Source organism: Pleurodeles waltl, chromosome 6, assembly GCF_031143425.1.
Source record: "Pleurodeles waltl isolate 20211129_DDA chromosome 6, aPleWal1.hap1.20221129, whole genome shotgun sequence".
Taxonomy (NCBI): Eukaryota; Metazoa; Chordata; class Amphibia; order Caudata; family Salamandridae; genus Pleurodeles; species Pleurodeles waltl.
The window spans coordinates 885,194,120-885,221,492 of NC_090445.1; the positions used below are offsets into that span (position 1 = coordinate 885,194,120).

General features: G+C 45.0%; 1 protein-coding gene across 2 annotated transcripts in view; it reads right to left on the reverse strand.

Moving 5' to 3' along the window:
* The window catches only part of DNMBP (dynamin binding protein), a 469,368-nt gene that overhangs the window by 187,580 nt on the left and 254,415 nt on the right, over positions 1-27,373 (reverse strand). For both annotated transcript variants that reach the window (XM_069239684.1, XM_069239685.1), the window contains one exon: positions 5,825-7,903. In XM_069239684.1, the coding sequence (XP_069095785.1) occupies positions 5,825-7,903 (2,079 nt within the window). The remainder of the gene's footprint in view (positions 1-5,824; positions 7,904-27,373) is intronic.

Genomic DNA, 27,373 nt, shown 5'->3' on the forward strand with positions numbered 1-27,373 from the left:
AAGCACTTGCAACATCTGACATGACCTGAGGTGCAATTGTCTACTGACAGGTTTATGTCATTTTTGTCATGCAAATCCATTCGTTTTCCCACTGTCTTGGCTTCCAAGGGAGACTGGTCGATGGCATTACTATCTCAGACCCAAACCTTTGGTTTTTTAAGGCCTTAAGAAGGCGGAGGAGGATTATGTGCAGAACAGACAGAAAGGTATAAGGAAGTGGGCAATGGAATCCATAGATATTGTGGAGTAGCTCTTGAGTTTTCTTTTGCAAATGAGGGGGTTGACAATAGATCCCCTCTAATGAGGAGGTCATTACTGGGCAGAAAGTGGGATTGGTTTAACGCAGCTGTATCAACCTCGTATCCCCAGTGAAGGTCGAAGTTACCCAGGCAGATGTTATCAGTGTTGAATTTGGAATTATACAGCACAATGAAGCACATTTTTTGATAGTATTGCTTAATTTTTTTTTTATTTTTACACATGGTAATACTGTCTGGGAAACAATTTAATCTCATTAGTACCAGTTTAACAACCACATCCAGAAATACGCAATTCAAAGATGACCAGTTAGCCTTGGTGAAGGGCCTTCACTGCGTGTAAATACATGTGGCCACGTTTTTAGTAACTTTTTAACCGTTTGAGCAAGACATTTTTTGTTAAATTACGCAGATTTTGCAGCCCAGGAGGGATTATGCATCAAATCCATAATTATGCAAAAAACTGCTGCAGGTGCAGAATCACATAATTCGGGGGGCTCTGATTATATCTTTTAAAAGTAGAATGGAGGATATGAGAGAGTGAAGTTCTGAAAGAAAAGAATCTAGTTTAACTGTCGGTGAATTCAGGTCGTGGGCAGTGAGAGGGTTATCAAAATGTTGGGGAATCATTATAACAGCTCCAACAGATTCAGACATAAGAAGATGAGTGAAGACGCGTGTGGGTGGCATATGTAAAGCTCTTAGGTTGCATGAGAGATGGAGTGATGCTGAAAGAATGACGTCCTTGGGAGAAAAGCCATAACTAGTTGAAACATTTGGTGGCATGGATTAAGGAAAATCTGAGGAGTACTTGTAGACCATGTCAGGCGTCTAGGGGTTCAGATTTAGCGTATGCGTCCGGAGAAACCGCTATGTGGATGGGGTCTATGGCTGTCGTCCTCCAACTTGGGAATGAGATGTTACCCCTCTGAGGCCGAGGAAAGAGCAGGAGGGTGATTTTTCACATATCTTTTGCAGCTGAAAGGTGAATGTTGCAGGGCTTTAAGTGGGTTGAAGAAACTATGGGGTCTCTCAACGGGGACTATGTAATAGAAGGAGTGGCTTAAACATGTATGAAAAAAATATCTGCTGCCGGACTGGTACAGAACAACTGGCATGCACTGAAAACAGGCCATTACGACTGGCTTTATCAATGGTGGTTAGCTGCAGAAGATAAATCAGTAGCAATGACTTTGTGGTAAATAATAGTGAAAATGCTTCACTTCTGTAACTACGAAGCAGTGAAATAAGTATCCCACTCCATTAGGAACGTTAAATAAAAGTCTGTGTAAAATACTTCGTTTTTACCTATGGTGGGCTTTTAAAACTGTCTATAAGCTGATAGCACCTGACAGCAGCAGCCCGTGCAGCGGCTTTATCACTGCAGACCTGTTAGAGTCTGAGCCTGTGCTCTGCCCTCCACACCCCTCCTGCTCCGCTGCGGCCTCCCACCACCTGCACTTTCAGATGACCTGATCATAGCTTCCGATTAGCTCCCTCATGGCAGCATGCATAACAAAGGCTGATGGCTGCTAGTGCCCCTGGGTGAAGATTTGTTTCCAGGACCTGGGCGAGGGCAAAAAAAGATCTTGATAGGGGCCCCTCCCGGCCCCTGGTTTTTAGAACTGCTGGTGCTTAGCGCCAGCAGGAACCGGCCCACTTAAAGCCCTGGGATGTTGAATAGTAGAAATTATAGAGGCTTGAGAAGAGGGCGAGGAGGAGAGTAAAGGGGGCAAGGCTGAGGTCAGTGGCGGGGGGCTGTAAGTTTTAAAGTGGGTGCATGCGTGAAGGAGTATCTTGAATTGGTAGTCAAATTCAACAAGGATGTCATCAGGCTGCTGGATATTTGTCTTGACATTCTTAAAGATGGAGATTGACAGCTTTGCCCCTTAGGGTGGTGAAGGGCATATCACTAGTTTCACCATCACAGATAACGCTTTCTCCCCAAAGGTGAGAAGGGTGGCCATTTAATTTTCTAAAATTACTGGAAGCACGGTTATAGGCATGAGGAATGACAAGGATAAAGTAAGTCTGGTAATTAAATTAAGGGTTGAAGATTTACTCTGCACTTTGCCCAGTTTTTAATCGCTTAACATTAGCTAATGGGGAATATTCTTTGGGATCTCACAAGGTATCCTAGTCTTTAATGAGAACTTACTAATGGGGGTGATTTGAATCTGGCAAATTACTCGGTTTTATATGAATCCAAAGCAGGGTAAACAGGCTGCAAAATAAATTCTAAGGCGTTTGCAGAGGCCAAAGCTGTACTTGGGGTTCTTAGAAATATGACAGGTATTAAAACAAAACGGGTTAGGGAAAGGCAAGGTCTAGCTTCAGAATATAGGTCTTATGGCAAATGCATGGCCCATGTCCATTTGCCGTAAGACCTATTTTCTGATGGTCCAGCCTATGAAAATAGGTCTCACAGCAGAAGGAGATGGGCCAGTAAAAACATACAGAATGCTGTTGAGATACATAAACAAAACATGCAATTCCCACTTACTGCGACCTACTCTACATCCCACTTCAAGTTGTGCTTTGGTATCACAACTGCAAAATTACCAGTTACCAAAGGCACAATGGGAGTGACAAAAAAACTGCCCAAAGACAGGCACTGGAAATTAGGTTTACATGTAGGAATGAGCAACCTTCATTAAATACTTGCTGTTTCATAGAACAGTCACAAATGATTTACCCGGATTTATGTTGGGAGTAGTTTACAGCTGTGCCAACTGGACACAAATCAAGTGGTGAAGAGAGGCAAAGTGAAAGATGTAATTGTTGTGCTATTCTTGCTGATACAATGACAGACTCATGAACATTTTAGGCCGTGAGCGATTAATCCATGGCACAGATGGACATGCCTGTAAATCACCCTCAAATTACTACTGTAACCAATGACTTGTTCAGATGAAACCCAACTTTTCTTGGTCAAATTGCCTACAAGGGTGCTTCGTTGAAAATGAGGATTATTTTTAAGGTATTCAATGCTGAAATAAAAAATGATGCAGCTAGACTTATTAGGGCAGCTTGAAAGGCAAACAGTATGAACCCAGATTTTTAATGTAAAGAATCAGGATACACCATCATGAAATCTTCGACAGCAGAAGGATTCAGAAAAAAACCAGGAAGAGAAAGATGAACGATTCCATTCACAGATGGCGGTCGGATCTCCTCCAAAAACAAAAAGAACAAGAAAAAAAAAAAATAGTTGCAGGTCTTCTATTTTTTTTATAGAAAGCCTACCTTTTCGGAGGATGTGATAGTAAGCAAATTCCACATTTACAAGTGGCCATTCCCCATAAAATGAAAAACTGAGTAACCCAGAGTGCTAAAAACACAAGAACTCTGAAGTAATGTTATAAAAACCTGACGTTGCTTAGCGAAAAACTACACAGAAATATAAAGCTTGAGGGCTCGAGAATGGCAGTGGGAAAAAGAAACACTATATTGTAAAACGTGTTGGATATTGGTATACACTTGCCACAGGAGAGCTAGTCAAGATGTTTCTGCAATTTAATGACAATGAAGGAAGGTGATATACAATATAAGTCTCTAAAAATACTAGTGATTCTATGGTGCGACATGAAATACGTACTTTACAACTTAAACACTGATGATATCACACCTGGCTCGGTAAATAACACACCATCACCTGCAAATGTTGTACTGTAATCCAGTAATGTTATACTGTTTATAGGTGCCAACCATGTCATCTATAAATAGTACGTGGGAATCTTGTAATTACATACTGTTTCCTCAGCAGTGCTACGCTATAATTATTTCATAGAAAAACATGTGAAAGTTCAAAATAATATACACGTTTATACTCCAAGCTTCACACTACTCCTTGAAAACATTAGTATATACTTTTGTATGATTAAACGTTTCTACATCCTCATGTGCACAACTTGCCCTGAATTCACTTTCCATCCGTCTGCAATTAATCAATGCCCCATGCTCAGGTGATCTGCTGTCACAGGACAAATTGCTTTGTCCTGGTCTACCCCTTCCTCATCTGCATAACCCCATCTTAAAGGAGAAGTAATATCCATATTTATGTGGGCAGTCCTAATCGACCATGTACAGTGCTGTGTGAAAAAATAAACACTAATGAAAACCAGTCGCGGCTCGTAGGGATTCCTGGAGGTGGGGCAGGGCAGCGTGCAGGTTTGGGGGGGGGAGGAGGGGGGAGGTGGGGTGTTAACATTTAAAAGAAAAAAAAACGAAGAAAAAAATACGTTCCTCCTCTGCTCCCTTGCCGAGCCTGTGCAGGTTCTCTCCAGCCCAGCAACTGCGTTGTGCTGTGTGTTTGGCTGACCCAAGACGGCCTGCCGAACACACATGCGCCCTCAAGAAAGTGCACAGTGCACTCCCCTCCACTCGTCACCCCAATGCCCAGCCCCTTTCACAAGGAAAGGATAATAAACACAGTTTATTATCCTTTCCTTGTGAAAGGATTTGCAGCGGTTGCTGCTGGCGGGGGAGATGGAGGAGTCACCCCTGTTGAAAACACAAAAAGATAAGCATTGAAACCAAGACAATGGCAGAAAGCTGAATAGGGGGACAACTCACTGGTTTACTCTACCTCTAACTGGAGAGAGGGATTCACTTTTTAAAGTGATGAATTTTAACTCCATTTTGGTCATAGGAATCTGGGGTATTGCGAAGGCACACAAAAAAGAAGTTCACTCGCAGTCAAACATATCGGCAAACATGCAATTATCTATGTAACAGGGTCGATGGCCAAGGAGGGACAAACGTGAAGCATTTACCAATAATAACAAAGGATTTTTGAAAGGCAAGCCCACAAACGAGTGAAGGTGATGGTCGTAAGGTGGGTGTGGTCAAAAGCCCATCTAGATTCCAACACGTCAGAAAAGCAGTGCTTGCACGTGCTTTGCTTGATCTAAAAACTAATGATGGCATGCTGTGTGGGGGAAACTAAGCAAGAAATTACTCATAAATGTGTGCCATCCAGTCTGTTCTTGCAAAAGCAGCAGCATCTCAGGACTTTTTCCAATTTCCTTCAAGGTAGGCTTAAGCTTTCAGTGTTGCTGACGTGCACATTCAAAAAGTACCTCCAATTTGGTAATGTTCAGCAGTGGTTCAAGGGACTGATTAACTGTCTACTGATCGGACAGTATGCATTTCCATGACAAAAAAAAGTAAAGAAATATTTGTATATGACCTACAAACAAAGTAGGTCTATGTAATCTTTCACTATACAGTTGTCTCTGAGAACTATTGGGTTCATATATTGATGGATACATGAAAAAACATTAAATGTAATTTTACATTCAATATTCAGGCTAAAATGTAAACTCTACACAAAATAAATATAAAAAACACAGTGTGTGTGTGTGTGTCTGTCTTTAGGTCTCCAGAGTAAGAGCTAGACTGGTGTACTGGAGTCCTTATATGATTCACTGTGGTGTCCATATTGTACCCACATAATACACATAGATACACAAATGTATACAAAAACAAATAAAGGACCACCATCTGGAATACTAGAAAATGTCTGAATTTGACCATAACTACAAAAAGCATTTTTCTCATCTTACCCCTTAACTGCTGGAGCTCGACACTGAGGTTTTCAATGTTACACTCACAAAACTCCAAGTTTTCTATGGTCTCCATTCTTGTAAGTTCATCTTGCTCATCTTCCAACATTAGACTCAGCTCATCCCGAGTCTTGCTGTAAACGTCGAGGTCTCTCTCCACTTCCTCTATTCGTAGCATTAGGAAGGGGCATTGGGAATCCTGTTCTTTCATATCCTGGGCATTGCTTTCTTCAGCATCACCCATGTCATTCAGGAGCTCCTGAATGGGAGAATCACATTGCGGGGACCCCTTCCTCAGCAGAGGAATTGGGGATATACTTGTTCTTTGACTGGCTGAAGGGGGAAGAGGAGCTGGTCGTGAAGGACGTATAACAAACGGTGGGGAGGAACTCTGACTAGATGCGGCTTGTGAACTCTCATCGCCAGACATATGAAGCGATGTAGTTGATCGACTGTTGGGCCGAGGAGGTGGGGGTCTCAGAACTTTTCTTCTTCCTTGTGAATTCTGGTAGCTGGCATACTGTGGGGAGCCTCTTACAATGTCTCCTTCTGAGCTGTAGTCCAAAATCGAAAAACGCCTTGTGACTTTCTTACGATCCTCTGCTCTTGGACTTGAAAGACTTTTCTCAAATTGAAAAAGCTGCTCGGTCAATTTATAGTCAAGATCAATACACTGGTAGCTGCCATTCTTTTCATACAGCACTTCTGATGGACCTACTGGTGCACTTACTTTACTGCCCGGCCATGTGCCAGGGCCCTCCTGTTGGCCACTGATATTACTGGAATGCCTTCTTGTTTTTTGTCGTTGGTCAGCCACCCAGTTGGCAAGGTCTTGGTATGCTGAGCTCTGTTGATGAAAAGCATCTCCAGATTGCCCAGAAAAGCTACCATAACTATGACGGTTGTTAATGTCCTTGCCTTTAACAGGAGAAAGTGTCACTCTTGAATACAATACATTGTGTGTGCCATTGGAGCTCAATTCACATTTGCTTTCTGACACGTGAGCACTATGATGCCTTGGAGTGGGCTCAGGTGTTTCTCTATGGTCAGTCTGTCTGTCATTAAACTCAAAGTGTGTCTTACTTTTCTGTAACTTTGGGCGAGGAGGTAACTGCGGCCTTGGAGAAACATCACTTGTATTTTCTACAACGTTATTTGGTGGAAAGCCTGTTACTTTGGACAATGAGGATTTGTGCTCAACTCCTGCATTCATCGGTAACTGTTTAGCTGGCCGATTTATGAGCTGAGATGTAGATTCCTGCTTTATGCCTTCATGTTTGAAGCAGCCTTGTGAGCTACAGCTGCCTCTGGTCATTGCTACTGAATTTTCAGCTAGACAGTACTGTGACTGTAAAGGTGATACTACAGGATATTTCACTGCATCTTCGTCGATGTTGGCTTTAGGAGTCTCTTCCAGATGTTCACTAGAATCGCTTTGCACAATCTTTACAAATCTGTAAGGAAATATCCCTCTTCTGCCGTGCAGTTCCCCTTCCAGCCAACCATCTTCCAAAGTGTTAATGATTTTGATCCTGTCTCCCACATCAAAATCAAGCTCCTTTGGCTCAAGTGCTTGAAATTGATAGAGAGCGATGCCATATGTCCCCACCTGATCTTCCTCCTCTTCCATTCTTACTTCCTCTTCTCCTTCAGAAAGGTATGAAGTCATATCTGCCACACGGACATCGCCATAATTGTCACTGTTTTCAGGTTTTGTTTTAGTCTCTGGCATTCGCAATGGCCCCAACAGTTCGACAAAGCCTTCAGGAAAAATGCCCCTTCTTCCTTCCAACTCTCCTTCAAACCAGCCAGGCTCTGGGACCCTGGTAATAGTGATAACATCTCCTTCCCGGAAGTCCAGTTCCTCTTCAAGCTGAGCAGACAATCCCAGCAGTGCTCTAGCCTGGCCCAAGGAATAGCCAGGCAGATCCTGGGAAACATTCTGTGAAAGTTTGCGGCTCCTTGACGAGAGATACAACTCCTCAACGCACGATGAAGGGAAAATACCCTTTGATCCACGACAGTTTCTTCCTTGCAACCAGCTGGATGCTTGAGTTCCTTCCAACACCACCAGGTCTCCTACAAAATAAAGGAAAAAAATTAAAAAGTCAACCCTTCCTTTAATGCACCATTGACTGGTTGTAGGTGAGCTTTAATGTCCTATGGAATGTAACCATATATAACTGAACAGTCTTAATCACTGACCCTTGAATTTTTTTTATGTCAGACCAGAAGTATAGAAAATATATTCTGCAGAGAAATATTGTGGAGAAAAAAACCTGACCCGAATGAACCATCACTCCGATACTCTATAGTGATGCTTCATAGGGATAAGCTCGGGAAGGATAATATTTAATGAGTTCTACTTGAAAGACCACTCTTCTACCCCATCAAAGACGTATTCTGGAGGATAACAATGATCTGAAGCCAACAATTAATTCTGCTGTGTTTTATCACTTCTATGTCTGTGTAGTGCTTTCCTCTTATTTAGTTTCTAAGCACTAACATAACACAACAGAAATGCACTTGTGAGGTCAAAGAAGACTTTTATTGTTGTTAATTCTTCCCCAACCCCAATTTTTATGAATGACGAATTAGTAGCTTTCAAGTCCGCGTTAATCAAACAAAATATATCAGTTTGCAATATACACAGCAGGTTATATTTATAAGATATTGAATGCAAAGCAAAACAAATACTTCACCGTGTGGGAATTATTTACAGCTTCATCTTTCTAAGGTCTGCAAGCTGATGACCCCTGTCAGCCGCGAGAAAGAGAGATTCATCTACCCACACGGGATTGCTGGCAGCCTGCGCCAAGCTCCAGCACGAGGTCCGGCAGATTCGAATCTGACCCTCTGCAGCCTGTTACATTCGTTACAAAGGTGTGCCCCCTCCTCTCAGACCTGGGAAACTGAGCAAGCCTTTTGGAGACTGGCCAGGTCTCCAAGACTACTCCTGTTCCCAAGCTCAAGCAGAGAGAACAACACCCATGTACTCTCTCTTATCATGTCTAGTCTACTGTGAGAAAAACATCTTGGTTCTCTGGTGCAAAAACACAGCTTGGAAAAATACAGCTTGGATTCTCAACTGCAATGTCTAACTCCACGTTAAAGGCAATAGGCAGCTAACCTAAATATCAAATGCAATGTCTAGTGTCATGTCAAAGCCAATAAGCATCTAAGCTGAATACAAAATGCAATGTCTTATATCATGTCAAAGCCCATAGGCAGCTGAGCTGAATACAAAATGCAATGTATAATATCATGTCAAAGCCAATAGGCAGCTGAGCTGAATATAAAATGCAATGTCTAATATCATGTCAAAGCCAATAGGCAGCGGAGCTGAATACAAAATGTAATATATGATATCATGTCAAAGCCAATAGGCAGAATATCTAATAGCATGTCAAAGTCAATAGGCAGCTAAACTGAATACATCATGTCAAAGTCAATAGGCATGCAATGTCAAAGCCAATAGGCGGCTAGACTGGATACAGCATGTCAAAGCCAATAGGCAGAATACAGAATGTAATGGCTAATGCAATGTCAAAGCCCATAGGCGGCTAAACTGAATACAGAAAGTAATGGCTAATGCCATGTCAAAGCCAATAGGCAGAATACAGAATGTAATGACTAATGCAATGTCAAAGCCCATAGGCGGCTCAACTGAATACAGAAAGTAATGGCTAATGCCATGTCAAAGCCAATAGGCGGCTAAACTGAACAAAACATACCATGTGCTACTGGTGAACATTGAGCAACTAATATGCGCAGTGGTGAAACACAAAGTCATTGGTCAAAACAAACTTTATCAAATGGCAGTACAGTCTGTGATATTTTCTCTGGTGAGCTAGCCAGTGTTTTTTGTCCATCTTCCCATTCATGTACAGTGATCTTGACTCCCTAAAGGTCTTGTTCACTCGATAAAAAAAAGCACTCAACATTAAGTACACACAGAAAATGTGTTGAAGTGTTCTGGCCAGAAAAAATATCAGTGGGAGTGTGTCTGCTTGGGATTTTTTCAAATAACATCAATTAACTTATAAAATGAGTCAGATCAATGTGTGTAGTGAACATTTTAAAAGAGATGCTGCAACAGTTTTCCTTCCCTACTTCTGTTCTCACCATCAGTGAGAGTCCAACTTTGGGAGTGGAAGTAAGCCACCAGCTATAAACATTAGTTTATTCTGGTTGGAATTTGCTAGGTGCTCGTCTCTTAGCAACTGGGAATAATAGAATTTTTCTTTTTATCCATTATGACTTTTCAAGATTAACATCTTGTCATGGTTTCACACCTCAACATGAATGCAATTACAATAAAACACAGTGTGTCTCAGCCATATCATATGTTTCCCTTACATTTTTATGTATGGCTAATCCACAAAGCTGACCTGGAACAGCACATTAGTATTTCAGTTATGCGCTACTACTTTAAGATTGGTAGTTTAAGATATTCGTTATCCAAATTCCTCTATGTGAGGACATCTTACATTGGTTTAGAACTGAACTTTGTTTTATTATTATATAAAAGCTTTACCTCTGCCTACTTGCGAGGAACAGGTCACAACACAAATAAAACATTATTGGCATACCACTGCAGGGGCAGATAAGGAAACTTCAAAATGATTTCTGGGCTACTGCCAAAAATAAGTCATGATATATAAGTCAACATACAGAATTGAATAGACAGAATAAGATACTCATTTGCAGAATGCCTGCAGCCCTGAACCCGAACCAGCCTCCACACACAAATTATTAGAAAGTGTGCAAGTGTTAACGTACAAAGATGTACGAATGAGTCTCCCATGCACCCAGCACAATCCTCAGTGGTCTTCAGTTCTTTAGCAATTATTGGCTAGCATGTTGATGTCAGGATTTCTTTGAAGCAGGGGAAGAGGTAGTGAGGGGGTTTGTGCACTGTTTGTGTTATCAAATGGTTCAGGACCAACAGTACAAAAAATACTACATGAGCCAATTTGTATTTTTACATTTATAGCCCCAATATGTGGGACGATTCAAGATAAGGAGACAGTTGCAGCAGTCATAGCTAGATTGGAGCAGAAACATTATCTAGAGTAGGCTTCTCCAACGAGTAGCTTGTTAGCTACTGGCAGCTCTCAACTACCTGGAAGTAGCTCTCCTGTGTGCAGTCCAGCAAAAGAAATTAGAAGCTTTTGCTTAGTTGAATTCATATATGTATACCAACATTTAAAAGTGTGTTTTTCAAATGAAAATGTGGGTATTTTCATAATTCATAATTTGAAGTTTAGCAAAAAAAAAAAAAGATGACATTTCTAGGTATATTTAACGCTGGTATTTGAGTGATAAAAATCAAACAGCATGAGGGACACTATTAATAATATTATGAACTTGGTGCTAGGAGCATCACAGCTATGGCTGTTATGTGCTAACTATGTCGAAGTATCCCGCATTGACAAAACATTTTTTACATTACCGCTGGCAACCTTGCCTGATGCACAGAGGTTTTCACTGCTTGTAATCTCACATATGGTAGACATTAATATAATATTGTCTGATGTGGTTACTAATACATCTCTAATAATGTTAGCAGCTCAGGAGGATTTTCATTGAACACAAGTAGCTTTTATTATCGAAAAAGTTGGAGCCCCAGGGAGTCTATACATAGAATTAGCAGTAGGGATTTTATTTTAATTTTTAATTTTTTTACATTAGCAGAACCCATGCTAACACGTGTAAAGACTAGATCTAGTGGAAGAGCTGTACTCTTTTTTTATAATTAAATGTGATGTAAAATACCCTATCTTAAGTATCCTACATAAGGATAAAGTCTGGCCGTGGGACACCTGCCGAAAATACCAATGGCCATCCTGCTGGCAGATGTTCTAATGATGTCTTTGAACAGTCACACACCATATCCTTACACCCAGTCGATATTACACCAGTTCCTTGCTTGCTTCTGCAGGACATAGCCTGAGGACCTTTGCTGCTTTTTCTGTTTAATCATGGCACCTTCCTGGTTCCATTGTTCTAGATTACATGATAGAATTTCACTTCTTGATCTGGCTCAGGCAGTTATTACTTGCCCCTTCTCTAAGTAGCAATGACTAAACAAATGTGTGCAGTGCAACTAGTATTCAATTATCACCCACCTTTCTGGGCAATACTATCTTTGTTACACAACCATTTGGTTGCCACTGAAGAAAAGATCAGCTTCTTCTCTAGTGGCAGAAATTCTACCCGGCAGACCTTACATAGTTTATGGCTTAGCATGATTGCCTTCCACCACAAAACCACCACCACTGCTCATTTTTCATCAGACCTTTTTAGAACTGATGCAACCCACTTATTTAACAGTTTAATACTTATCTAAATGTCCCTGTTCTACATTCCCAAGTTCTTAAAAACATTTTTGAATAGGAATAAATGTTCTAAAAGATCAGCACGCCTCCTGATTGCTCTCAGACATGGACATGTTCTTTACTGTGTTAGCCCTGACTAAGTTTCTGCTGCATGGCACTCGCTATACACTGCAAGGATGAACCTATTAAATGGTCACAGACCCTTTGCTCTTGGAACAGTGCTGACCAGTGGTTACAAACTAAGGGCCAGCAGCCGTCTCCACTCTCCATCTGTACTCTTAGCCCTCCTCCAAGTGGCTAAGATGACGTTCCTGCAAAAAGTACAACACGTAGGCCAGAGTACAGCAATGCTGGGGCACTCCCCAAGAATGCAACCAAAGATGGACTGGCTTCTACAGAATGCCTTAAGGAAGAGAAGAGCCCTGGATACAATAACACGTGGAATGTAACATACGTTACAATAGTTGATGGAGGCCTTGGAATATGGCTTGCTCAGAATGTTTCCTCTTCTTACAGGCGGCAAGTAACCTGGGTGATTTTGTGGCATCCTCTTCCTTACAGAACCTCAGAGCACTTCTGGTGTTCAAATTGTGAGAGATCTTGTGCGCCACTGTGCATCAGATTCAGAGAACATGCATGGAGTTAGATCACGTGGCGTACACAGAAGTCAGAGTACATTGTTTATGAAAATACAGACAGTCTAAAGGACTAATATGTCTCTCCCCATAGAGTTACAGTGCTTTAAACCACCTATAAAGCAGACTTCCAGGCAACCAGTTTCATGCTTCTGTATGCTGCGGGTTCTAACAGGAGTTTAACAATCATGGCTACACAAAGTCTCACTGCAGGTGGCATCCCCTCAAAGAGGAAGACAAGTTTAACAGGCGGTGAAAAGGAACGCACATGTGTTTGTGCCTGGACCCCATAATAAACCCCTGGGGTATTTGCACAGGATTCAAGTGCTGCTAAATTACTTCCGCATGTATCCTCTTGAATACCCATGTCTGCCAGATGTCAGCCGAAGAAAGTAACTTTATCAACAGGGCATGGCAGGTTGTTCATCATCATCTTCAAGAGCAAAACAAAGTCAGAGCTATCCATGAGTGTGGTGTGCTCGACTGAGGTGCTTCCTGATGGCTTAAGTGGCAGACACACTATCCTCAGACAGAAGCGGGTGGCTAGACGTTACAACAGGGCAACTGAGCACTCACGCACAGCAAATGAGTTTGCACAAAGGACTTTGGGTGACCTCTTAAAAAAGAAAGACTTTTTCTTGATGTGGATACAAGATGCACTCCCTAGGCTAAAACTAGAAATGTAAGCACAGAATTTCTGTACACTTTACTAGGAGAAACAACATAATTCCGCGTGGGCTGCTTTGGCATGAACCTACAATGCACATTACCAGAATACCAAATATAACAAAGAGACCTTGATGAAAACCAAAAGGAGGAAACCACCCCAATTCCAAGGAGATAACTTACCAAAGTAATGATAAAATTAGCAACATAGAACAAACAGTGACTCAGATCAAGAGTGGAATGATTTTGCCAAGCAGAGAAGCAACGATGCAGAAGGAGGAGGCATGCAGTGCCAAACCCAGTACAGGTATTTGCACCTTAGGACGCGGCAAGGGAACGGATATGTGTGAAATACATCACCTACAGAGTAGGGTGCAGCAGAGCTGCCAGTGGTGCACACTGCTTAACCGCCTAGGTGTTGCATGCCAAAGAAAAGGTACAAAATGACCAGATTAGGATTACAGTGGTTTCTTACTATTCAAGGGGGGGCTGGGTGGGTGCACACCGTATCAGCATACAGAAATAATTATGTTCAAAGCCCATTATAAAGCTCACAAGGCACTTTACAATCTTGGCACCAGTTTCTTTAGTGCTAAATTCCAGTGGTACGTACCTAGAACTGAGCTACGAGCTGCCAACCACAGGAGAGTTGTGCCTAATATGTGCAGAGCCAGATGGAGTGGCAGATCTTTTTTCTTATGTCACAGCTATACTGTGGAATATGCTGCTCTGACAATACAGGACTGGAACACCATTCATTATCTACTTAGAAGGCATTTATAGACGTGGCTTTTTTCCCTCGACACTGTGTAGGGTTTTCTCATATCTTCATTTTGTTCTCCTGGCCCCCGTTGCTGTTTCTGGGCTTTTCTAGCGCTGTGCCACCGCTGAGTACTGTGCACTTTATAAATGCATTTTACTTACTTCGCAATGTCTGTCAATTTAACAACTAGTTTACAAGTGATCAGTGCTAAGCATGTGGAGACAGCATGTTTGTGAATTTTCGTAGTGATGTCCATACACCCATTTCTTTTAAGAAGATAATGACTACATGAAGTTTCTCTTTCTTGGAAAACATTTAAAGAATTTGGAGGTTCCAACAAAATCACCTTCAAAGACAAAGCTGTGGCTGAAAATTTGCTGTGAATGGCTGCAGAATTATTTTGTGTAGTTCAATAATTTAAAAAGTTCATTTGGTCGATTATTGATCATTTGAAGTTCATGCAACAGATCCATAACAGATCCATACCTTGTGTAAAATACCTTGCTGGTACACCTCGGCATGAATGCAATTAACTTAAGTCAGTGTTGCAACAGGAATTTCAGTAATGTCTTTCTGAGTCGCTGGTGTGGTATAGGAGTTACATTGCATCATTGATAGAATGTAGAATGTGAGGGGATTCTAAGTCCTCAGGTTGAGGTTTGCCAGATCCGTTCGCCAGTGTGGATGGGATGCTCACAATAAACGAACCAGGAAAAGAGACCTTTGCACCATCTTTACATTGGCGACGAGTGGAGAAATTGGAGTATCCCAACACCTACAGTCTACATTGTTATCTACACTACGTAATCAACTGTCTCTCTGTGAGCTGAGGACAATATCTCACTGAAACGTCATCCACTGCCTTTCTGTAAGCTGTGGGCAACCTCTCATCGAAACTACATTCAGCACTGTATCAACCACAGTACGGATGCAGCCTCGCACGCCCTCACCTCCACAGACTACATCCTCCTCAGTGATTTCAACTTTCACTTAGAAAACCTACAAAACCACAACTCTACCTCCCTCATAGACTACCTCACCAACCTCGGACTCAAACAACTGGTCACCGCACCCACCCACTCAGCAGGACACACGCTTGACGCAATTTTCACCGCAAGCCAACACATAGCCTACACCCACACCACCGAACTCCTCTGGACTGACCACCACTGCGTCCACTTCTCATTCACCAAACCCCCCACACACTACCATCAGCACACCACACCCTTCCGCATGTGGGACAAGATCCCCACAGAACGACTAAACTCCCAACTGGCCCATACCCCCCCCCCCCCCCCCAACGACCCCAACACAGGAGCACACAACCTCTTCAAATGGATCACCACCTGCGCAGACACATCGCCACCTGCAACATCAAGAACGCCCCATGGTTCACCCCTGAACTGCAAGACTCCAAGCGCAAATGCCGCCAAGCTGAGAAAATATGGTGACTAGAACCTTCCACAACCAACTTCTCCACCCTCAAAACCACCATTCGCACCCATCACCAACTCATACACACTGCCAAAAGAGATCACTACAAGACACGCTTTGACAACAACTCTCAAAACAGCAAAGAACTCTTCACCATCATCAATGAACTTGCCAAACCCAAAGCCAGCAACATATACCCCGCACACACACAGCCCCTATATGACGCCCTTTCCAACCACTTCCACCACAAAATCATGGACATCCACAACAGCTTCATACCATTCACACCCACCACACACACCCCTCACTCACCCAACCCAACCCCCACTCTTGACCCCCCACCACACTCTCCACCTGGACCCCCACCACACACGAAGAAACCGAAAAAAACATGAACTCCATCCACTCAGGATCCCCCTCTGACCCCTGCCCACATCGCATCTACAACAAAGCCAGCTCAACCATCGCCCCCATACTCTACAACATAATCAACTCCTCTTTCGACTCCGCCACCTACCCAGACCCCTGGAAGCACATGGAAATCACCGCTCTCCTAAAAAAAAAACAAGCCGAACCGGAGATCCTCTCCAACTACCGCCCCATCTCCCTCCTCCCTTTCCCCACCAAGGTTGCAGAGCAATTAGTCAACGCCCGCCTATCCCACTTCCTCGAAGCAAACAACACTCTTGACTCCTCACAATCCGGGTTCCGCAAGAACCACAGCACGGAAACCGCCCTCATCGCATGCACTGACGACATCAGGACCAAAGTCGACAAAGGCGAGACCGTCGCACTCATCCTCCTAGACCTCTCCGCAGCCTTTGACATCATCTGCCACCACACACTCCGCTCATGCCTCCACAACATAGGAATTCACCACAAAGCCTTAGACTGGCTCACCTCCTTCCTCACCGACCAGACCCAGAGAGTCCGCCTTCCACCCTAACACTACCAAGACCACCTGCGGAGTCCCCCAAGGGTCCTTCCTCAACCCCACACTCTTCAACATCTACATGATCCCCCTAGCCAACATCCTCCGAGCACACGGAATCACTATCCTCTCCTATGCAGTTGACACCCAACTCATCCTCTCCCTCACCCGCAACCCCACCAGCGCCAAAACCAACCTACACGCTGCTCTCCTCGACACCGCTAACTGGATGACAACTAACCACCTCAAGCTCAACTCAAACAAAACCGAGATCTTCATCTTCGGCCCCAACAAAACCACATGGGAAGACTCCTGGTGGCCCACCGCCCTAGGCCCTGCACCCACCCCTGCAAACCACGCACGCAACCTCGGCATCATCCTGGACCCCTCCCTCTCCATGACACAGCAAATCAATGCTCTAACCTCCTCCTGCTTCCACACTCTCCGCACTCTAAAAAAAATCCTTCAAATGGATTCCCCCAGAAACCAGGAAGACAGTCACTCACGTACTCATCAGCAGCAGACTGGACTACGGTAATGCCCTCTACGCCGGCACCACACTCAAACTCAAACGCAAACTCCAGAGAATCCAGAACACAGCCGCACACCTCGTCCTTGGCCTCCCCCGCCACAAACGAATTTCACCACACCTCAAATCCCTTCACTGGCTCCCCATAGACAAGAGAATCACATTCAAGATCCACATCCACGCACACAAATCCCTCCACAACACCGGCCCAACCTACCTCAACGAAAGAGTGAACTTCCACACTCCCACACGCAACCTCCGATCAGCCAACCTCACCCTAGCCACAGTCCCCTGCATCCAACGCACCACCACACGAGGCAGGTCCTTCTCCTACCTCGCCCCCAAAACCTGGAACTCCCTCCCCACCAACCTTTGCAAAACCAAAGACCTCCTGCTCTTCAGAAAGAACCTCAAGACATGGTTGTTCGATCAGTGACCCTCCCTGCCCCCCCTTGATTCCCCCCCCAAGCGCCTTGAGACCCTCACGGGTGAGTAGCGCGCTCTACAAATTTTTTGATTGATTGATTGATTGAGCCCGTTTAAGGTATTTCTGTACTACTCTTAAGCTCTACTCTCCAGCAACCCCGTTTGACTTTGTAGCGCTTATCATTTATTTGCGCGTTGCCTTCAAGAAAAAAAAAAGCTGAACATCTGGCTTCACTCGCAACTCCTTTTCTTATGTCTTGCGCGCCTTATTTAATCTATTAATTAATCTAACTCTGCGCTTCGCTCAAGCGCATTTCAAAAGTAAATCTTACCGGAGTTCTCTGGCCCGCAACTCCTTGGAAACGTGTCACCTTGGAAGTGCGCACTCTCATGCGCACCAGCCTCTCCCCGGCTCCTCACACAACGACGTGTACCGACGTGACTGAGACACGTCAGGACGGCAATAAAAGAAGATTTCCCTTAGAAAACGCTCCTAGCGTTTCCAGAGTGTATTTAAAAAAATACAAAAAGTGGTGGATTGCTCGTGCTTGACCGAATTTTCTGGCATTGAGGAAGTAAACAACAAGGGTTCTAACGTTTCTGTCATTATCTGCAGAGCTTCTTCAGCATTTCACATGTTGTGAGGATTGATAACTACATTTTGCATTGAGGAAGTAAACAACGAGTATTGCTGTTATTAACTGCAGACTGCACACGTTTGCAAAGATTTATAATTATATATTTTGTACTGTTGCCCGACATCAAATGCAGAACATTCCTCCTCCACCCTTTTTCTTGACCATGCCAGGTGATCCTCCCATCAAATGGTCGTAGTGGAAAAAGTCATTCCTTCATTACTCCAGAGTCTGTGGTACTAATTTATCTAATGAAAGGAAGACGTCTCTACTTATGCACTCTCTTGGGAGTGAAGGCCAAGAAGTTTTTGAAACGCTCCCCGAACCTGGAGATGATTTCACTGAAATTAACGAATTTGATTTGTGTTTAAAAAAATTGGACTTACACTATATACATAAAAATCAGTACCATTTTAGAATGTTATCATTCTGGCATGAGGGAGCAGAAACCGAATGAAAGTGTAGAAGAATAAGTTACAGCTCTTAGAAAGTTAGCCTCTTCATGTAAATTTGGTTCCACCATTGAGGAGCGCATAAGGGATCAATTCATGCTCAGGTGTTGCAGTGATAAAATAAGATCTGAACTATGGGGAAAGGATGACCCTCCCTTGCATAAAGTGATCATCCTAGCAAAGGGTGTGGAACATACTCTAGCGTGTGTTGAGGAATTAGAAAAGAACAAGGATCCTACAGTGAATAAGGTTTATGCTAAAAGTGATCAGCGTAAAGTCAGAGAAGGAGACAAGGATGAGGATAAGAGTTTACAAGGGGCAAGGTTCAGAGATGTAAAATGTTTCACGTGTGGGAATTTGGGGCACTTCGCTTCGTTTATGAAGTGTCCAGCTCTCAACATGACTTGCAAGGTGTGCAACAAAAAGGGTCACTTTACCAAGTGCTGCAAGTCTTCCAGTGTTGCACCAGTAAAACTTGTTGAGGAATGTATCTTGTCGGTGTTTGGTGATCCTCAACAAAAGAAGCACCCAATGGATAATGTCACTGTCATGGCTCTGGAGAGTGAGTTTTTGTTTGACTCAGGAGCGTGGTTAATCCTCATGTCCAATTAACTGTTTGACAAGGAATTAAGTCATAGAGTGTGCCTGCAAGAACCTGATGTGATTCCAGGTACGTATGGTGGCCAGGTTATTGAACAAAGAGGTTATTTAGAATCGGATATAGTCTAACTCCATCTCTGGAAAAGTTTATGTTCCTGTAAAAGGGGATAGTGTTCTCAGCTGGCCACATCAAAAAGAGCTCAATGTCATTTTAGACCCTAATTCCCCTATGCCTGTTATGATTAAGAGTGAATTTGTGGAGAGCATTTGCACTAACAGGGTGCATGAACTTACAATTGAGGACAGAGAAGTAGCATCTGTGCCCAAATTCTTCTACAAGTTTAAAGAAGTATTCAGTGGCAAGTTAGGGTGCCTAAAGGGGTATGCTCATCGTATAAAAATTAAACGTGATGCTATACCTATTGTTGCTATCCCATTGTCCATGAAGGAGGAGGTTGAGAGAGAAATCGGGAGACTATGCAGTGACGGTGTGATTGAACCGGTTGAGTGTTCTGAGTGGATTGCACCAATTGTCATAGCACGTAAACAATTGGGTGACATCAGACTGTGTGTTGATTTGAGGGGTCTCGACAAATGCATAGTCAGCGATCAATTCCCTCTTCCCAATATTAATGAGATGGTTTCACTTCTTCATGGATCGAAATTTTTCAGCACGTTAGACTTGGTGTCCGCATATCATCAAATCATGTTACACCCAGACTCGCGAGACTACACCACTTTTATTACTCCTTTTGGAACCTGTCGGTTTAAGAGGATGCCCTTTGGTTTGGTTACAGCTGCAGCTGTTTTCCAGCGCATGATGTACAACTTATTTCGGTCAGAGACATGAGTTTAGTACTTTCAAGACGACATTTTGATTCAAGGTCAGACTGAAGAAGAGCATGACATGAGAGTAAGAAATGTATTAACCATTTTGAGAGACCATGGTTTGACTATCAAATTGAAGAAATGCTCTTTCAATAGGACTGAAATTCAGTATTTGGGTCACAAAATAACTTCTGATGGTTTATTCCCTAAGAGTGAATTGGTACGAACATGCTAAGTTTTTACCCAATTTGGCTTCCAAAACAGTAACCATGCGAAGGCTGCTTAAAAAGGGAGTGTAATGCGTATGGGGTGAAGAATGTGTAGAGGATTTTTTGAGTATAAAAAAGGAGTTGTCTGAAGTGGATTTTTTGAGTTCGTTTGATCCTATGAAGGAAAGTGTAGTCATGACTGATGCGAGTTTGGAGGGTTTGGGAGCTGTTTTGTTACAGGATTCAGGGAGTGGGAATGATCTCAGACCCATAGCGTATGCTTCAAGAGCCCTGCAAACAGATGAAGTAAAATACTCCACGATTGAAAGAGAAGCTCTGAGTGTGTTTTGGGGAATTAATAAGTTCAAGAATTTTGTGTGGGGAAGATAATTTTTTGTGCGCACTGACCACAAACTGCTGGTGGAGGTCTTCACAAAGAAAGGTTTGGACATGATTTCTAGTAGGATTATCAGGTGCATTGTCAGTCTTCAGGACTTTTGCTTTGATATTTCTTATGTCCCTGGACCCAACAATAAGGTTGCTGACTGTTTGTCTAGGCTTATCCCAAAACTGGAGGAAGAAAATGTGTTTGAAGAAGAAGAAATCAAAGTCTGCAGTATTACTGAGGGGATTGTGCAACAAGAGGAGTGGTTGGAAGCTGTGGTTGAGGATCCTGTTCTGCAGCAAGTGTGTCAGGCACTTGGGGGAGGATGGACTACAAGACTGAAGCATGATGGGACTCCGTAGTTATTGGAAGGTGAAGGATGAGTTGTCTGTTGTTGACGGTTTTCTTTTGCATGGTTCTAGATTAGTTGTTCCCTTAGTTGTTCTGGCCGACAGAATAATGGCGTTGGGACACTTAGGACATCAAGGTATGAGCAAAACAAGGGCTAGAATTCGGCTCAATTATTGGTGGCCAAGGATGGCCTGATGATAGAGAGACTGGTCAGAGAATGTCCAGACTGTTGCAATAGTGACGAAGTATACAAGACTAGGGTACCACCTATGTGTATTAGAGAGTCTTCCAATAGACCGTGGGATACCGTAGCAATAGATATTGTAGGACCTATTCATGCAAAAGGGGGACCAACCATATCCTTGTGATTTTGGATCAGTTTTCCAGGTGGGCTGAATTAGGTGTAGTCAGCAGCATTGAAACCAGGAGAGTTATTGAGTTTCTCAATTCAATTTTTAGTTGTGAAGGTTTGACTAACACAATTGTGACGGACAATGGACCTCAATTTGTGTCTCAGGAGATGGGTGAGTTTCTCAAGTCCAGCAGCATTAGGCAAAAACTGTGTGCTCTATATCATCCTGAGGGGAATGGTGCTGTTGAGACATTCAATAGAAGTATTAAGGAGTGCATACAGTTAGAGATTTCAGCTGGTAGGAGTTGGAAGGAAGGTTTGAAGAATTTTTTGCATGCTTACAGGTTTACACCACATACTACTACTGGTGAAGTGCCTTTTGAAGTTTTCAGAGGGTGTAAGAGTAACACGTTATTAGCCCCCAGTTGGGTGTTTTGGGGTAAAGATGACTGTGTGCTCTGGTCCAAGTTGAAGGATGGAAATGAATGTGAGAAAAGATGTGTAGAAAGAAGAAAGGAGTATTATGATGCCAGTAGGAGAGTGACAGATGTGGGAATAACTGTGGGGGATTTTGTTCTAATCAAGAAACCTGTTCTGTGCAAAAGTGGAAGCAGGTTCATGTGGCCTTTCAAGGTTGTTAAACTTTTCAGGATTGCGGTCAAAGTCAAGGACGGGAGGGTATGGAACTTCAACCGAGTTGTGAAGTCCAAGAAATGAATTTTTGGGTGGATGTGTAATGTAACCTTGCTATGGGGGTTCGTTATCTTATTTTATTATTTGGTATTTTCAAGTTATGCTCGAATTTAATGAGGAAAGGTTTTCCAGGTTATGTTCAAATTTAACGGGGGAAGGTGTGTGGTATAGGAGTTACACTGCATTAGAGTTGGAATTACATTGCATCATTGATAGAATGTAGAATGTGAGGGGATTCTAAGTCCTCAGGTTGAGGTTTGCCAGATCCGTTCGGCAGTGTGGATGGGATGCTCACAATAAATTAACCAAAAAAACACACCTTTGCCTTTGCACCTTCTTTACAGCTGTCCTTGTTTTAATGCTCAGTTGGTAACAGGTCTTTGGGAATTTATTGTTTGCTGCATGTAGTACCATTCTACAATGTCAACTGGTATTTAGAGGGCAAAGGACAATAATATATAGTTTTGAATATGAGGTGATACTCCTGTGTGCAAGTGTCAAAGTGCACAGCTAGAAATATACCCTGTTGGGTATGAAGTTTTGTAGAATTAGGCAAACCACAAGAGGCAACAGGTACATTTATGGAGGCAGGCTCGAGGGTCACATCTCCAAAGTGGTACAAAGTCAAGCAACAGTATCAAGAAAACCAAGCTACATTAATAGCGATGAATCAAGTAATAATTGTTGGAGACGACTTTAAAGCCAGCCACGATTTATAAGTTGCTCTTGGAGACATGTCTGAAGTCTAAATACTCCACGGAGGGCTAAAGTAGCAGAGCACATAGGCCCTCATTACAACATTGGCAGTGAATGCCGCTTACTGTCGTGTAGAAGACTGCAAACACACCGCTGCGGCCGCGGAAATCCGCTACAGCTATTACGACCCACAGCCCGGAATCGGCCAAAATCTAGACACCCACACAAGTCCACCACATCAAAGGTCAGTGATAAACTGGCAAAAACAAAACCTCCACCATCACGCCAACACAAATACGCCCACACTATCATGACCCACGAATGCACGTGGCGGTCTTTCAACCGCAGTATTCCATTGGCAGTACACACCGCGGCGCTCCAAATACACACACATTTACAAAACACAACCACATTGGACAAATCGAAATACACACACCTGATACACATACACACACCACACCCACACACTCAATACAATATAAAACACACACCCACATCACCCACAAACCCCTACAACAAAAATTGAGAAAGAAGCACACAGAGAGACACCACCATCAACAAACTAGCATCCACAGGCACACAACATCCACGCACCTCACACAACACACACAAATACATCCCCTCACACATCACAACACACACCACCTCACACCACACCATGGCACCGTAAAGACACCCCAAGTTCTCCAGGGGAGGAGCTCAGGGTCATGGTGGAGGAAATCGTCTGGGTAGAGCCACAGCTATTCGGATCACAGGTGCAGCACACGTCCATAGCTAGGAAGATGGAGCTATGGCGCAGAATCGTAGACAGGGTCAACGCAGTGGGACAGCACCCAAGAACACGGGATGACATCAGGAAGAGGTGGAACGACCTATGGGGGAAGGTGTGTTCCGTGGTCTCAAGACACCAGATTGCAGTTCAGAGGACTGGCGGCGGACCCTACCTCCTCCCCCACAACTAACAACATGGGAGGAGTAGGTCTTAGCTATACTGCATCCTGAGAGCCTCGCAGGAGTAGCAGGAGGAATGGACTCTGGTAAGTCAAATCTTAACTATTACATCCCCCACCCTACCTGCATGCTATCATATACCCCCACCCTCACCCTCACCCCCATCACTCCAACATCTCACATATGTCCCACTATCACAAACCACCATCCCAACACCAAGCCCTGCATGCAACACCAAAGCATGGACACCCATCACCAAAGCATATCCACTACAGATACCCACACAGATCCCCAAACCAAATATCACACAAGGTCCTAGACAAGAATGTAAGCACTGGGGTACAGGGTCACCCACCCATTGCACACGATAGCACACACAGATGCAATAATCAAGCATTTACACCCCTGCAGGACCCCTACCCAACGACACCGGACAGGAGGATCCAGACATGTCCACTCCCCCCACAGAAGAGGCCCACAGGGATGACAGCAGCTCTGTCCAACTGGATCTAGATGACCAGCCCGGCCCATCTGGGACCTCGGGACAGTCAGTTCCCCACAAACTGGCACATGCCACCACAGAGCCTCCCCCCTTAGGAAACACTAGCACAGCACCCACCCAGCGGGCCCATACCTTTGTCCCCAGGACACGTCAAGCAGCAGTGTGTCCACCACTACAGGGAACCCAGGCAAACCCACCACCCCAAGAACATCAGGGACCTGGGGGCAGTGGCAGTGGACACACGGGTCAGGGGACAGAGGAACAGGAAAACAGGGGAACTGGGAGGACTGCTGTGCGACAGGGGGAGGGGAAGGGGGAGGACAGGCCCAGGGAACCCACTCTCCACGAGGCCCTCTCCAACATCATGGGAGCTTACCATCATTCCCAGGAGACGATGGCAACGGTACTGTCCAACTTTCAGGAGACCCAGCGGCTGCAGGAGGAACAGTATTTTGGGATCAGGGAGGAACTCAAGTCCATCAACACCACCATTGTAGGGGTGCAGAAGGACCTTGTGAACACCAGGAGGGACACTGTGGCACAACAAGGGACCCCTGACAATAGCCTCGATGATGAACTGCCCACCACCTCCGCCGGCGCTAGTGGACAGGAGGCACCGCCACAGGACCACGACACCAGCACCCCACCCCCAGCAGATGGAGAACCACCCGCAAATGGTCCCTGAGATCCAGGACAAAGACAGAGAACAATGCCAAGACCCCCACCAAGAAATGAGACCACCCTGAATGTCATACTTCTGTCCCACTGAGGGAAAACGATGTAGCTGCGCATGTGTTTCAGCAGGGCAGACAACACTCTGGACAACACGTTTGAGAACATAGGCTGGGACATCCCTGATGCTATGGCCACTGTTGTTTGAAAAGACCCACTTGCCAGGAAATGGAGTACTGACAGGACCTGGACTAGAGATGTGGGATGGTGGATAGCTGAAATCAGGTCTGGCTCCAACTGGGCACACAGTTCCTGGATTGTGGCACGATCAAGTCTGCAAGTGATAATGATGTGTGTCTTCCATTGTCGACAGGTCCACCGTCTCCTCACCTGCCCCAGCGGACGTGCCCTATGGACGAGAACAGCGAGCACAGAGTCAGCCAACACTGAGGTAGTAAAAAAAAAGAATTTATTGCACACATTTGTCAATCCGCTATGTGCCTGTCACTGTGTGTATGCAAGGCCTAGATATGTGTGACGCATTTAAAAATAATGCCATGTGGCCACCTGAAATGGCGGCTGCCTGACCTGTAATGTGGGACAAGGGGATATGAGGTAACTGCGCTGGCATTGTACACCGTCACGGTAGGCGGTCGAAGACCACGGCGCAATCCTGCATTGGTTAACATTGGGCCCTATGGGCCCCAGGAGCCAATGACGATGTACGCCGGCGGTGACGGTACGCACCGCTGCGGACGTGACCACCATTTTCTCTCTGTTCACTCACTTGATACCTGACCTTCGACAGGATAGGACCTACACTGCAAGTGCTGCTGTGACCTGTGTCTGGAAGCGACGATGGCTCATGTGTCTGGGGAAAGGGCCCCTGCCTTCACTTCGGAGGAGTTGGAGAAGTTAGTGGATGGGGTCCTCCCCCAGTACACGCTACTCTACGGTCCTCCAGACAAACAGGTGAGTACACTGTGATCATGCTGTATGGGCAATGCCTGTTTGGAGTGGTGTGGATGTAAGATACGGGGGGGAGACTGATGCCTGCATGAGTGGACAGTGAGTGTATGTGCGTCAGGCAAGGGTGGGAACGTGGGCCAATGACTGACGGTCCAGACGGTTAAAGAACATTCTTTTCCCCTGTACTATTCCTCTAGGTCAGCAGCGCCCACCAAAAGAAGGATATCTGGCATGCCATCGCCAAGGACGTCCGGACCCTGGGGGTCCACCATAGACGGAGCACCCACTGCCGGAAAAGATGGGAGGACATTCACCGCTGGAGCAAGAAGACTGTGGAGGCCCAGCTGGGGATGGCCTCCCAACATGGGAGGGGTGCCAGTTGCACCATGACCCCCCTGATGTTCCGGATCCTGGCGGTGGCGTATCCGGAGTTGGATGGGCGCTTGAGGGCATCACAGCAGCCACAGGTGGTGAGTACCGTCACATCCATCTGACTCTGCGCGCATTAGGAGGTGCCTGGCTGGGGGAGGTGGGCAGTGGGTTACCCTAGGCCAGGGCGAGCTTTGTAGGCAAAGACCCTTTGTGAGGCAGGCTATGTGGCACCCCAACCCCACCAGTGGTAAGAGACATCTACACCTAGTCAGGCTCCTGTGACTTCCATGTGTGCAGCAATCAGGCATAGGCCTTGTACCCCATGTCCCTGTGATTAATTAGGAAACTCTAAGTGCATGGCGTAGTGCAGAGGGCTGCTGTGTCTGTAGTGTCCGCCAACGGTAGCGGTATTGCATGCACTGAACATGTCTTTCTACTTTCTCCCCCCACCGCCCTTTTTGTGGTCTCCCTGTTCTTATGTGCATTAGCATCATCAGACGGAGGAGCAGTGCCACCAGAGCAGGAGGGAGCTGCATCCCACATGGCCCTGGAGGGTGAGACAATGGAGTCTGAAGTCACCAGTGGGACGGATGGCGAGGGGAGCTCCACAGCGGGGACAGGAGCAGAGACCAGCGACACCGACTCCTCCTCTGATGGGAGCTCCCTTGAAGTGGCGGGCCCCTCTGTGCCCACCGCATCAACAGGTACAACCGCCACCCCCCTGCCAGCACCGCCCTCCCAGCAGCCGCTCACCCAGGAGCGTGGGGATCTCCTTCGCCCCAGTCACCTCAGGCCCTGCCCCAGTCAGCCCTGCTGCCCTGAGTGAGGAGGCCATTGACCTCCTGAGATCCCTCACTATTGGGCAGTCTACCATTCTGAATGCCATCCAGGGTGTAGAGAGGCAGTTGTAACAAACAAATGCATACCCGGAGGGCATTCATTCTGGCCTGGCAGCCCAACAGCGAGCATTTCAGGCTCTGGCCTCAGCACTGATGGCAGCCATTGTCCCGGTGTCCAGCCTCCCCCCTCCAACCTCCTCCACCCAGACCCAATCCCCTGTACCTCAGCCTATCCCAAGCACACCATCAGACCAGCATGCACACACCTCAACACACAAGGGTGGCTCAGGCAAACATAAGCACGACACATCCCACAGG